Source organism: Rousettus aegyptiacus, unplaced genomic scaffold (genome assembly GCF_014176215.1).
Source record: "Rousettus aegyptiacus isolate mRouAeg1 unplaced genomic scaffold, mRouAeg1.p scaffold_m13_p_12, whole genome shotgun sequence".
Taxonomy (NCBI): Eukaryota; Metazoa; Chordata; class Mammalia; order Chiroptera; family Pteropodidae; genus Rousettus; species Rousettus aegyptiacus.
Window position 1 is genome coordinate 89,667,578 of NW_023416287.1, and position 15,165 is coordinate 89,682,742.

At 40.3% G+C, this 15,165-nt stretch overlaps 1 protein-coding gene across 3 annotated transcripts in view; it reads left to right on the forward strand.

The window, feature by feature from the left end:
* Positions 1 to 15,165, forward strand: part of DOK6 (docking protein 6) — a 250,620-nt gene that overhangs the window by 182,708 nt on the left and 52,747 nt on the right. For all 3 annotated transcript variants that reach the window (XM_016120985.2, XM_036230124.1, XM_036230125.1), the window contains one exon: positions 5,814 to 5,952. In XM_016120985.2, the coding sequence (XP_015976471.2) occupies positions 5,814 to 5,952 (139 nt within the window). The remainder of the gene's footprint in view (positions 1 to 5,813; positions 5,953 to 15,165) is intronic.

Below are 15,165 nucleotides of genomic sequence, written 5' to 3' on the forward strand. Positions count from 1 at the left end.
GTTTAAATGTTTATAAACCCATATACTCTGTGTGTATGTGTGTTTAAATTAGAAGGGAGGGCCCCTAATGACCAGTACAGTATTTTATGAGTTTAACAGTAAAAGGGTATTTGCTAAGTGACAGAAATCGAGCTAAGCATATTATACACAGGACATTTCACAAAAATCCTGCCAAAGTCCTTCGATCTTTGCTTTAAAAAATTTAACATTAATTTAATCTTAATTTATCCAGTTTAATAAGTCAATAACATTCCTTTACTTAATTTGTTTATTTACTTAAAGAAGTACTGGTGAAAAGTGTCCTTCCCGTAGTTTACCCCATCTATCACGGTGATTTCTCCCCCGATAAATAACACTAGATTTTTGTACATGCTTACAGAGTTCGATGCTTACATCTTTAATAAGCAAAGATGTATATAAATTCCACAATACTTTTTTACAAAAATTTTAGCACACTATATGTATTATTTCCACCTTGTTTTTTCATTTAGAGATCTTACTATTTGAGTAATAGTAGTAATAAAAATAGCAGTACTAGTTAAAGAATAATAATATGTTACAAACACTGTTTTTGGATTTGCATATATTAATTCATGTAATGCTCAAACAACCTTATGAATAAAGTACTGCCATACTTATTTTATACATGAAAAGTTGTCAGTGTTAGGAGTTTCAAGTATTTTTCTTATTTTTTATTTGCCTTTTGATGTCTTAGAATTTCTTTATTATTTCTTACATTTTTTTCACAGGCAGATTTTTCTGTTTTTTTCTTTTGTCACTTTTTGGCTTGGCTCATAGCTTAAAACCCCTTCCTGTCTCTGAATTTATGGAGGATTTCTTCCCTGTTTTCTTCTAGTATTTTTTTTTTTCATTCGCTTTCTCTGGAATTTGTATCAGTGGAGGTAGAGACATAAATCCAAATATTTCTCCCGATGGCGAGTGTCCAAACACAGTTTATTGAAGAGTTCGCTTTCTGTCACAGATCCAAGATTATGCTCCCCTCACACATTTAACTCTCAGCTGAGTCAGGTCTCATTCTGGATTTTTATACTGTTGCTTTCATCTGTTTGTCCATTTTGCTTGTTGTTTGCCGTGGATCAAAATCTGACTCACAAGAGCTCTCAGAGAAAAACCAGCCTTTTCATAACTGCTTTAAAAAAAAAGTATAAACCGCTAGCATTGTTAGATGACAATAAACTGTTAATGGAAGAAAAGCGTTAATTGGTTTTAACTGCTCTGCAGAAAAGCTGTGCTTTTAAGAATTTCATTACTTTCTATAATTAAACATTAAATTTTAAATACTAAATAGAAACACCACTGGGTTTTCAGGAAAATGTTCCTGCTCTACTTCGTTTCTGAGAGTTTAAGATATCTGTGTGCGTGGAGGATAAATATTGGGTCATTAAATATATGTATATAAAATCGCCAAACATACAGTGAGGATGAAATTATACAGCTGTGAAGGTGGACAAAATCGTCAAAGGTCTACAAATTCATCAGTAGCCAGATTTTATCTGAAGACCCAGAGAGAATTATTTTATTTTAAAGTATCCCTTTTTTTATGTTTTAAAAGTAAAGTATGTCTTTAACTTTTTTGATTTGGTAAATTTCTTCCGTTTGTCACTTGGAAGAGCTAAGTTTGAGATGTGAAGGCGGGAAGGAGGGCTGGGGTCTCGTAGGGACACTGCCCAAGTGCAATCGCCCCCAGGAACCACATCGAGGGCTGTCTCTGCCCTCGAAGCCAAGCGTCAGAACATCATGGAGCGCCTCGCTTGCCGTCCGGTTTCCTGCGAAAACGTGCAGTCACACCAACTCTACACTTCCCTGTTTCAAAGAACACGACAGAGTCCAGAACCCGCGGTGCCGTTATTTCAAGTGATTCTGGAAGCGAGTTGTCGGGTGGGATAAAGAAAGAGGATGCTCTCTTAGATCCCTAGAGGAATGGACTTTGGAAAAGAGCCATTTAAGGAAAAGGCTACGGTTTTTCAGATTCTTAGGTCAATAATGTATTGCCATGTCATGGGTTGGCTGTCTCAGGTGGAGGGCTCCCCGAGAAGACCCTCAGGCTGAATGATTCTCTAAAAAGATTTACAAGAATCAGAAAAAGCTCTTATGCTCACAGTTACGGTTTACTACAGTGCAAGGTACGGTGTACAATCCGCTAAGGGGAAAGGCGCAGGGACGCAGAGCAGAAGGAACCAGGCACACGCTTCCAGGGCCCTCGGGACATGCTTGCTTCTCTCAGCGATGGCGTGTGGCCGCTCTCACGAAGCGTTGTCAGCCAGGAGAGCTACCCCCGGCCTCAGTGGCCAAGCTTTCTCTTGAAGGTCAGTCACACAGGCAGGCAGCGTCCTCAGGTCTGACCTCAGCTACTCACACGCCGGCCTCCCCCAGAGCAAAGCAGTTGTTCCCCATAAGTCACATCGTCAGGACAGACTTATGTGGTCACACCAGTACAGCATGGCTGAAGGCCTCAGGCTCCCCAAAACGCCGTCACCCGGTGGCGTAGGCCTGAGGCTCAGAGGTAGCATTGCAGAAGTCAGCCGAGGAACCATCGCAAACCGAGGCCTGCTAACTGGACCCTTCTCTGCCACTGTCACGAACCTCACATCGTTTCATTAGAAGAATGGTCTCGTGACGAAGTCCCGTCGCCCCCATGTTATGGATGAGGGGCACATAGGTCGATCCACCATCGCCCTCCTCCTGGGCCCCGCACTTCTCCTGGCTGCCCTCACAGGACGCCTGTCATTCTCGGAACGACACAAAGCTTCCCCGCTCCTTGGAAAGGCTCAGAGGCAATGAGCCATGTATATTTCCCCCCGATTTTCATCCCCAGGCTCAAGACAACACCTGGCTTATCGTCCTTGATAAATAATGGCAGGTGGATAAGATGAGTCATGACGGGATGGTTGAAATGTGTGCCCTTAGTCTTTTGAATCTTACAATGTCTCTTATATCACAATGTCAAAATAACAAAAGCACAAAAAACCTGGAAAAAAAGCATGTCAGTCCTATTTACTTAGATATTTTATAAGGCTCTAGACTATTTCTTAAAGCTGAAAGAGACGAGATTATATTCTTTAACATTTGATTTTAGATTTAAAAAGTATTAAGTTTATGCATTAAATTTATGCCTAGTTAACTATAAAGATAGATAACAATTGTAATTGTTTATAAATTTCAATAGAATTCTCAGCTGGAATCAGGACGAACACATTGGATCCACGTTTTCACTTTTTTCCTAAATAAATGCAATTGAAGAATGTGCGTGATAGTGACGAGGATATTCAAATGGAACAAGGTTTTCCCAGGTTAAGGAAAGGGTTTTTGTTCTTTTCCTCAAATTTCTTTATTTCTAACTCTCAGTTTTATATGTCACCGTCTTAAGCGGTGGCTTCTAGGTTGTCCTCATTTAGGTCCCAAGTGTCACCGCCCAGTCCCCTTTCGTGACACAGTGACCCATGGTAAGGGTTCTCCAGGTCGGTGCTTCTCAGACTATAACGTGCACATGAGTCCGCGGGCATGCCGTGACTCGCGGGCTCCGATCGGATGGTCTGGAAAGGCGCCCAGCTGTGCAGGCGCTGCCCGTCTGTGGACCACGCGTTGAATACCAAGGCGACGGCCATCAGCATCATGTTATGTGGCCCCTTATCGTCTTCTCTAGTACCGTCTGGCTACCACAAAACTTTTCAGACTTATAAGAAAAAAATCTCCATATCTGCTCCTTCACAGCCTCGAAAGAACATGTTTTAAACAACAAGCGGACTAAACTGTATATTCCAACACCGCTGACAAAAGCCGTAAATTTGAGCCCGTTTTACTGAGGAATTTTGACTTCAGCTTGGCCAAGGTGCCTGCATTGAAGAAGGAGCACCTTCACCTAAAATTCCTTGGCCGTTTAACGTCAGCATGTTTTAATTCCGTATTCTTGATCAAAGGATGCAGCCTACAATAGTTTTTATTTCATAATGTGTAAAAAAAAAAAAAAAAAAAACCCTTCTCCAAGCTTTCAAACTCCTTCACTGGGCAGAGTTAAGTCTCAGGAAGACAATAAATGTTAGATCTTTGCATCTCAACGACTGGGTATGAAATAACAATTTGCGTCTTCATTATCTCATTTCGAGGGCTAAGAAACTGTTTTTCACATGACAGCTAACAAAACTCAACCTCAGACAAAATGAGCTCACTGCTTATCAATGGTTTTGCTGCTCCTGCTGTGGGATTTCTTTACTCTTCTGAATCAACAAAGGAAAGCTCATTTGTTTCACTTTGTGAAAACTCTTCATTTTTCCCCCAGACTTTCTATTTCACGCTGTGTGAATTTTATTAAGATCTCCTTCTCAGAAGTTAAGTGCTGGCTCTATGGGGCACTAAGTGTTGGCAGTCACAGCCATGGTAATGTCTGAAGCCTCTGGAGACATTTCTGTTCTACTGAAAACTCCTTGGAGAATCACGGAGAAGAACCTGAAACCTGTTTGGTGCTGGAAGATAGTTTGGCCTCATGAATAATTTATGCAAATCGTTTCATGGTAGAACCCAAAAACCAGCAACACAGCAATCCAGTTTATATCCAGTATCTGAGTTTAACAACATATTGAGAGTGAGGTAAATCTTCCTAAAGACCTGCAATTAATTTTTAAAATTGGCTTAAAAAATTAATTAATTAATTAATTAATTAGTTTTAAGCTGGCTTTAAATGTTATTTTAAAATATTTTTCAGGTTTGAATTACTCTTTTATAATAAAACTTTCCTATAATCCTATTGCCTGACAAATGGTCAGTGATTTTATTCCAATAAAAAAAGTTGTGTTTTAAAAAGGTAATTATAATTAAATAATTAAAAAGTAATTTGTGTTCTGTTTTTTTCCTCTTGAATTTACGTAATAAGAATTTCTAATGTATTATATGCTCTCAGAAATGGCACAGAAATAGTGTCAGCTATCGGATAAAAATGTTATAATTACGCCAACCATTTCATGCTGGTGGATATTGAGATTAGCTCCATACTTTGTGAGTAATGAAAATACTAATAGCTAACATTTTAAGCACTTAATAGTGCTAAGCGGTACTCCGAATATTTCATGTATCAAGCCTTTTAACTGTCAGAAGGGTCTTATGAACTGGGCACTGGTCTTTTCTGAGTTAGAGAGAGAAAAGGAGATACAGGCAAGTCGTCCGACTGGCCCAAGGTCGCACTTCCGCTAAGTGGCATTGCAGGAGTCAAACCGAATGAAAGAGAGTCTCCTTTATGCCATAGCGTTTGCTAGGCTAACCCAAGAGTTCATTAAGGATTATTACTCCGTTTAAATACAAGCTGCAGCCTATGGGTGCCGATTCATAAACTAAAATGTTGTAGTCTTCTCTTTGGTGCCTACTGCAGTGAGTATATAATTGCAGATTTTTCTTAAGCTTTTTAAATTTCAGGAGCTATCAAGTCGTAGGAGATTGTGTTATGGTATCAGAAATGTGAAATCCCTTGAAATGAAACAATTATTCGTTTTTATTCTCTAAAATGGTAGGACACGCATTGCAATCACCCAGACCACGTTCCTCTGTTCCTTTAATGCTGCTGTGAACGCTTCGTCTTTGAAAATCCAAACGCACATGACTTTTCCCCCTGAGGCTCGTTCCCATGTGCCATTTAATGGCGCGTTGGTTGGCCGGTCGGTTGGTTCGGTCAAGGACGCATCCGCTGCAGTTGCTCCGGCCCAGGGGAGTTGGGCAGCTCGGGGCGAGGGCGCCTTTCCCAGGCAGGACCGATGAGCACTTGAACACGTGGAGACCCACCTCTTTCCCTGTCTCTGTCCTCACAGAATGTGTGACACGGGAGAAGGCCTGTTCACTTTTCAGACGCGGGAAGGAGAAATGATCTATCAGAAGGTCCACTCAGCGACGCTGGCCATAGCCGAGCAGCACGAGAGAGTCATGCTGGAGATGGAGCAGAAGGCCCGGGTAAGGCCCCGCCCTCGGCGACCCCAAGCCCGGATGCGAGCATCAGGGGCTCTCGTGCGCGCCCCGTGCGTGCAGGTCCATCCGTGTCCACCTGCACCCCGGCCCCCAGAGCTCACCCCGGTTACTGACTCCCATCTCCTTAATACTCTGTTCAGTTTAGGGCAAAAGCAATTATTTGTGGCCACTAACAGGAAGCCCTGCGCTCCACGTGTGGCCTAGGACCCGTTGCCATGGTTACTCCAAAAGGCATGGCCGTGCGTAGAGGATGACCTAAGAAGCAGCGCTTCCCGCGTATCTCTCTACGTATAGGCAGACGATCAAACGTCCCCCCAGAATAACTAGGAAAATCAGTTCCTGCAAGAAAAGATTCCACTCTCCTTTTTCCTTTCCCTTCTCCTAGAGTCTCTGAATCTTCGCTCTTTCAGTGTGCATTTCAGAGCTAGTGATGAAACGTTTGCAGGAGGAGCTTTTTTGTTTACCCACAGAGCGAGCTGTCTCTCATCCCGTCCTCTGGCCACACTCCCCACAGTTTCGGAGTCAAGCTACGAAATAATTTAGTCAAGAACCTGAAATAGAACATTTTACAAGTAGCCAGAAAAAAGTTATAAGCTTTACGACTAACGTTTCTGAAAAGCAAACAGTGGGATGATATTGGGCTATAATCTTAAGAAGCAAATATTCAGGATTTGTGGAGATATGTTAGATCCTGTCTATGAGAGGGCCGGTGGGCTGGGGAGTAGGTGGGCCACTCATCAGAAGAACGTTAATAATTCTCTTTCAGTTTAAGACTAGAGAGTTCTATATCCAGTACTACATAGTCTTGATTTTTAAAATTCTCAATTACATTACATTTTCAAATATAAAAAGTTTTCTTTAAAATATAAAAAAGTAGTATAACAAATGATCTTATGTTATTCTTAATGAATTTTTAATTTTCTCAATACTACATTCCTCGTTTTATCTATCCAGGATATGGTTTAAAGAGCTTTTGTAACACTTAAGGGTGACAAGTGCAAAGCAGGCTTGCACAGGACATTAGGCCCTCCGTGGGATGATGATTATTAATATGACCGTGGATTAATTGAAGAGTCATTAATAGGAGGTTGGTATGACTTAGTCTTCTAGATTTGGCTTGAATTTAAACCATTGTAACAATGATCTAATTTGACATTTTTCTAGTGGCTTAAATCAGGGGGAAAAAGTGTAACTACCAAATTTCAAATTATTTCAGAACCTCGCACATTCCTTATCAGCCCATATGTGCGATCCAATAATGATCATTTGCAACCAAAGTTAATAACTGCAATGTCCCTGGCTGTTGGTTTACAGTCGTAAATCTTCTTTACATACAGTTGTTCTAAACAGGCAAAATGCTCATGAATGGAGTCATTTACATTTTATTTTCATGAAGGAAATTCCAAGAGCTATTTTATGCCACCATAATCGTCTGCCATAAAAGAAAGCACTCAGTTTGTGTCGTAGGGCCCCTGCTCTACCATTAACTGGCTGGGCAAACTTGGGCAAGTTATGCAACCTAAATGTCTTCTGTTCCTTTATCTTTAAAATGAGGATGTAATAGTTCTACTTATTTGGTTATTGGGAGGCATCTGCGCGTTGACGTATATAAAGCGCTGAGAATGGATCTGGTACGTGGAAGGTGCCATTGAAAGGGTTCAGCATATGACGGTGGCTCATTTGTGAGATTTGTAATGCGATGACACTAAATCGTTATTCCCAAGTGTAGCTAAATAATATCCTTCGACCCTCTCAAGTATGTCTAACAATCTTGGGCCAAAAAAATGTGTGAAACGGAATTGAATTAGTATCCGTTATTGATGCTGTTGTGCCTTGCCGAGTCATGCCACTGAGAAGTGTCGCCAAGCAATTGCTGTTAAGGAGTTGGAGACAGTCGGTTAGAGACTCACTAAGACCTCAGCAGTGAAAGCCAGACACCATGGGTCTGGGTGCTCGGAGACGAGGGGAAAGTGAGTGGGCAGATGTTTATATAGCAGCCGCCTTACAGCTCAACGAAGAGCCCACACGTTACTAGAAATCACAGTGTCAGAGACTCCATCAGCTTGGCTCATACATGTAAGTGGAGCGCTTGGCTGAATTTCAGAAATGACTACACAGCTTTGTTTCTCTCTAAGGACTCACACTCATAAAATTGCTCCAGAGCTGGAGCATTTTCAGAGTAAGCTGAGCAAATGATTTTGTTTTCAGAGGTCATGGCACCACAACTTGAAAACTGCCCCAATTCCCCGAATTCTGAGACCATAAGCAAAGGTTCCCAGCCCCCAAGACTTAGTTTATCTACTCCTTTTATGAGAATATCATTACATGCACAAGTCTCTCTTGAAAATGAAAATCCAACAAGTATGAAATAGTACTTAAATACCCTCTTCATAGTCACAAAGGAATAACTCTTCATTTGCTTATTTAAAATAAAATGAAGGTTTGTGCTATAAACTAGACAAAAGTATAATTTCCTAGTTGGAAAGTTACCAAAAACCTATCTAAGATAAAAAAAAAAAAGTTAGATTTCATTTATTATGTATCTAGTACAAAATAAAAAGATGGCCCCATTTATTGGCCTTCTAGTTTTAAAACTAGGCCATGGAAGATAATTATTAACAGATAGAACATGTTTATATATATTTTAATGTGATTAAAAAGATTTTACAAGATTAAATTACCAATGAGCTATATAAGCAATGAATACCCCAGTATAGTTTTTTTAGGCAACTGAAGCATTTGCTTGAATCCTTTTGAAGAGAGGTGATTCAGGAGTGTTTCTAGCTTTATAGATAAACAAACACATAAAAAATTTCTCAACAGGCGTTTCTTAACTATCGGAGACAGAATCCAATAGAATCTTTTCACATCATATGTTTGTAAAACCTTGTTCTAGCCTTGTTTATTATCTTTCTTCTAGGAGAACATATGAGTAAACATATTTTGATATATTACCATAATCTAAGTTATGCAATATTTCTTGCTTGAAGAACCTAACTTCTAGAAAAACAGTGGAAATAAAACAGTGCATTTACACTGCAGAGTATTGAATAAAAAGAATCCCTAAATTGGTAAGGCTGTTAAAAGTGTATATTCTGGCTTCCTTCACTGAGAACAATAATGAAAGAATTAATATTAATTGACTCGATAAGATTTTTAAATAGAGGTTAGCTACTCATTAACCATTCACAAGTTCGTAGAGTGCTTACTCTGTGCTCAGTACCTGCCTGATGGTATAGGGGACGCAAGAGATGAGCAAGAAAATTCCTTCCTTCTCTCGTGGCCCAGAATGTTGAGGGATCGAAATGTTAATACTACCCAGAGTTAGATTATCTCCTGTCCTTTCACTCCTTAAAACATCAAAAACTTTCCACACCTTAGTGTAACTTATTTAATGACAGTTCAAGGATACTAAGAAAAACCAAAGAGCTTGTTCATGTTGTCATGACAATGGCGCCCGATTGATTTCTTGACTAATCAGCTCATTGAAGGGGCCTCAGTCCAGCCTCCCTAGAGGATGATTTCTGCAGGACAAGACTCCTTTCCCCTTCACGTCGGCTTCTCGCTCCTACATTCAAGCCAAAAATGGAAAATGATCATGATAGAAAAAATGGATCGCACTCTTCAGTAGCCTCTACGTGTTCTTTACGTGCTAATCCCAAACCCGTCTCTTTCAAAAGAGAGCTTTGTTTTGGGGGATGTGTGGGAGAATTAAGCCACGGTAATAAACTGTAAACTGGTGCTATTTCTGAGAGAGTACTGTCAAATATTTGAGGCTATTATGAGAGTTAGATATTTAAGCAAATAGCACCTTTTTAAAAATTTGTTTCCATTTCGCAGAGATCATTCTTGTTCTTTTGAATAATAATCATTTAAAAACAAATTATCTTATTTCCGTTTATAAGCTGAAGAGAAGTTTCTGACGAGGAAGCGGCATTGTCTTACTCTATGGTGTGCCTCATGGAAGATGTGTCGAATGCCACGTGCAAAGCGGAGAGGAATCTAGAAGAGAGAAAGGATCAAGTTAGCTTTTTGGAAAGCTCGCTTAAATAGCAACTCGAAACTAAGTGAATTTGCTCTTCTAGTTTTATACTTGATCATAAAACTTATCCAAGTATTAACTACTAACAGCCTCTGAAATAATTTTTTTGTCTAAATAGTTACATGAATGGGGAAATACTATTATATTGTATCAATTCCAAAATGTGTATTTTTTGTTCACATTCGAACACCCCCTAAATCAAATGTGAGTTATGATTTAATTAGCAGCACTGTTCTTTTATGATGCTACTTAAAATAATATTGTCCTTCAATTGCTGACATCATAGAGTACATAAAATACTATTACAATACTTGTAGGACGTAGTGTGAAAACGGCAAAGTGTTATTCCCAACTGTAGCTAAATACTGTCTTCTAGTTCCTTTCAAAGGTATCTCACAAGGCCATAAGCAGCACGTGCTCATTTTAATTTTCGAAGGAATGAGAAAGCCTCCCAGAGTGGGCTCGATCCTCGGCAGTTTGTCGTCCCTTTCAGAGAAAGCATTTTTTTTAAAAAAAAATATATTTATTTAAATTAGTTTCAAGTATACAGTCCATTGGTTAGACATCTATAACGTTCATAAAACGATCCCCCCAGTTGCTCCCTCCCTCCCCTGGCCCTCCACCTGGCCTCATATTAATGCTGACTGCATTCCCTCTGCCATGCTCCCCGTGCCCAACTATCAGCTGCTAATTTGTACTTCTTTAACCCACCACCCCATTCTCCCAGCCGCCAAACCCCCCTCCCCTCTGTCCATCACCACATTGTCCACTATATTTGTGAGTCTGTTTTTGATGAGTTTGTTCTTTTTGTTCCCCAGAAATAAATCCAATGAAAGCATTCTTCGTACTCACATTTTATAGGAATTTCTATTAGCTACGAAAAAATAATTAGTTTGCCACACAGAAAATGTGAGAAATCTGGAAGCATAATAAATAACTTGATGAGCAGTACACAGAAAAATGTTGACACTTTTTACAATCTAGTTTCTAAGCATGTTCATCAAAGTTTAAGAAATTCTAGGAAAAACTTAAATGCATGATTTGTGATTGCAGGTGGTGTGTGATAGCTAATATTAATGCAGGAATATATGAGAATTAATTCATTCTCCAAAGTTCTATCCATGAATCTATTGCTCATGATTATCAATTATTAATCATAATACAAGAGCCTTCTTCATTATTAACAATGACCAGTTTCCTGCTGGGAAAAGCCATTCACATATTTGTGAAATTTAATTTTTCTGAGTGATGGACACTGATTGTAATAACCCAACACTAGCTGAATTAGAACAAATTATTATAGTCGATAATGAAAGTGGGCCCATGATCCTAATTAATACATTTGCTTACTATTGCTCCAATTTCAGAACACTAAAGAAAATCTTTTCTCTAAACAAACACACAGACACAATGAAAAATGCATGTCTCTGTATAAATACATAAAGGAGAAGGAAATAATGAGAAGGCAATGTGAAAGTTTGCTAAGTGGCACAGTAACACGGTATCGTAAGAATTTCATTTACATCACGTTCTTTTTCCTTAAAATTTGTCGTGAATACTCTCAATGTCATTTGGGAATATGCACATATATAAATATATTTTATATTTAATCGACTTGTTTAGAGTTGATAATGTATAAGGAAATGACTACCTAACATAAAAAGGTGTAATTTCACATTAAATACAATTTTGTTTCTTTCATTTGTATTGCTAGAATTAATCAATAATAAGGAAACTCTAGGAGAATTTTTTTTTAACTATGATAGACTTACTTATTCATAGGCATACAGTCTGCTCATGGCAATTACAAAAATGATTTCCTTAAAGGGAAAAAATTGATTTCAAAGGTCAGCCAAGATGCCTCAGCATACAAATATATAATCATGGCCCATACACATAGAACCCAAAGAATCGAACTGTCTTCTCTTTGGGACAGTGCTGCAAAATAGGAAAAAAAAAAAAATGTAGGCCAGCAGAGGCAGACTAAAATCTAATAAATTGATGTAAGAATTGCGTGGGAAGATAATTAAGGCTACTTTCAAAGAACGTGAACATGGTTCTCGATTTCTGGAATGTATTTAATGAATGCATATGCGTCTACTGAGGCATCACGGCATGGTGACTGGCCGCTTAGGCTAGAGGAAGACCGACAAGAGCCGCGTGACCTCGTGCAAGTCACGTGCCTGCTCTGTGTCGTAGTCACCTCTTAGAGAAGGAAGCGAGGAGCGACGGTAAGAGAGCCTTCCGAGAGTTCAGCCTCCACGTGGCCTCTAGTAAAAGTCCAGCTGTCAGTAGCTAATTCGCTGGCAAAAGAAAACATTTAGTTTTAAGTAGGTGAAATTTTACAACCGTCGTTAAAAGTTTGTCTGAGCTTTCATTATAGGCAGACAATGAAAACTAAGTATATAAACTTTACCATAGCCTCTAGATATTTACAAATTTCGAAATCAAATAACAGCAAAAATTTTATTTCAAACACCTATGAAATTTAATGTTTTAATGTATATTTAGTATGTTTCTTATATTCAAATAGTAGTTCTGTAAAGGCATCTACTTACAGATAGCTAGATAGATGATATATATATATATATATATATATATATATATATATTCTTAAAAGCATTACTATTACAGATAAGAATGGTGTTCAAAGCATTTCCATAGATTGTAATAATTTCTGAGGTTATTCTAAAGCCCAACTTTTTTTCACACTCCATGAAAATATTTTGGGCAATGCATGGTTTAAAATACATAATAATAACATTCTCTTTTTTGTCAAGTCTAATAAAAATAATCTTCCACAGGGTCTAATTTTAAATGACAGCTAGCAGCTTCCATTAAATGACTGCATAAACCACATTTTATTGGTTATTCTGATACAGACTCAGCAAGGTATCGTCTAATTCCTTTCCGTTTATCTTGAATACAATGGAAGCTTAAATGTGAGGTGTCCCCTATCGAAAAGGAAGCCAGGTCTGCGAGAACCCAATTGCCCACAAACCTCAAAACTTCAGAGCACTGTTCGAATGAACCCAAACCGTGCCGGGCCTGGCTGCCTGGAGGTCTCCGGGGTGCCCATTGCGCTCCAGTTTGCAAGTTTCGTGAGCATTTTCCCAAGGACAAATAAAACTAGACCTCCCCGACTGGGAGGGCACCCGCAGTCAGCATTTCTGTCTCAAGCATCTCCACGCTTTTTTTCTTGCACTGACAAGCCTTTCCCATGTCACGTGTCACACTAACCCGTTTCCTAACCCGCTCGTGTTTTCGTAGTGTTTCTGACTTACGCTGCGTATTCCTACGCAGCCCCTCTTGTCTCAGACGCGCCGGGGAGCTTGGTGACACCCCCATCCACCCACGACGAGGCATTGCTGGGCTCCCTCACACGGAAAAGGCCGCGGCCATTCTTTTCCTGCACGCGCACACGTGGGTGCACACGCTGCCCCGTCTCCCGTCCGTGTCCCGGCTCTCCCACGGGCCGCCTAGTCCTCGTGTTCGTGTTTCTTGGATTTTGGACTTCTATTATGTTCTCAGACTTCGATCCCATTTCATGCCTCTGCCTGCATTGTCATTTCTTCGATAGCTCCTTTTGGACAAATGTCCATGTCTGACCACGTCCGTATGTAGACGCCTGTGGTCTACGCCACCTCTCCCATGCCGTAGCAGCAGTAATAAGGCAGCGATCATTCCCAAGCACTTCGGATACAGCAACCATTGTGAGTTCCACTCTGAATGCACCATCTGATAAACTATATTTATAACAATTAAGGTGGTTTGTATTAATTTCAATTTAGAGATCTGGAAAATTTGAGTCTTAAAATAAAAGTGTAAGCACCTGGCCCGCCGTCAAATGACTGTGGTGTTGACGGTCGATGACAGGTCTGCCGACAGCAAAGCGTCCGTGCTAACAGCCCTGTGACCTGCCACACGTGACGTGTTCCGCTGGCAGCGTGGGCCGGAGCCCCTCGCCCTCCTGCCTGGGTCCAGTGGAATTGACCCGGTCGGCGTAACTCTCATCTGATCCATTCCCTACAGAAAAGGGGTCCAGTGATTTATTGTCCCATGAGTTAGAGTGAAGAGAGAATAACATCGTGGTGTTTGCAGCCTTAAAAATGTCAGTACCTGGCTACGTCACCATGAGATGCTTTTATTGTCCCTCTGAGCCTCATTTTCCTCACCTGTAAAGTTTGGATGGCATAGTCGTTGACAGTTTACGCGGATATTAAATGAGATAATGTATGATCCCAGTTCGCACATTGCCAGGCACGTAGAGAATGACTCGTAAGTGTTCACTTACGAATGCTGAAATTCGCTTCCCCCAATTGTATAGATTAGTGTCCCAAGGGCGAATATGATTTTTAAATTTATAGGCAATAATTGGGGAGATATAGAGCAAAAGTAAAATTAACTTCTGAACATTTTTATCCAGATGAATTTTATGTAGGTAAACACAAATTAGCATTCATGTTTACCTCAAGGGAAGTAGAACCTCAAAACAGAAAGGCAGGTTTCAAAAGGCTACAAGGTTGCCTGGGTAATGTTTTTGGTAAAAGCAAGAAGAGATGCCAGGAGGCAGCACGTTCACGAAAATCGCATCAGCTGTCGGGCCCTCACCACCTCTTCTGCTCGGCCTAGGTCCCCTCGAAATGCAAGGCCGTACCATCGCATATGACAACATGTCAGAAGGAAGCTTCTTTTTCCCAGTAGATAACAGCGTCAAAGTCTAAAGAGAAATGAACTCAGAAGTCAAGAGAACTTTTTTTCTATTTAGGGGTTCTGTGGTTGGGATCTTACATCAAGCCGATTCCCGAAATTTTCTGGATTTTTGATTTTCTGTCGGTAAGCTGAGAACAGCTAGATTCTCCGAGAAGGATTCGAACCTTGACTCCCAGTTTGCGTGGGGAGCCTGAGAGGAGTCGGACTTACACGGCGACTCGGAACAAGTGGAATGAAGAAGAAACCACCTGCAAGATTTTAAAGGACGTGCCCGCAGCAGACGCGGTGTCAGAGCGACAGGAGGTTCCTGACCGAAGCCGTCACCGGGCAGCCTGGATTCGAGAGTGTGGAACCCAGATGCCCTGTTTCTAAATGCAGGTTCTTCAAGAATCTGCGGCCAACTTCAGTCTTCCACAGAAAAATAATAATAATGATGATGATGT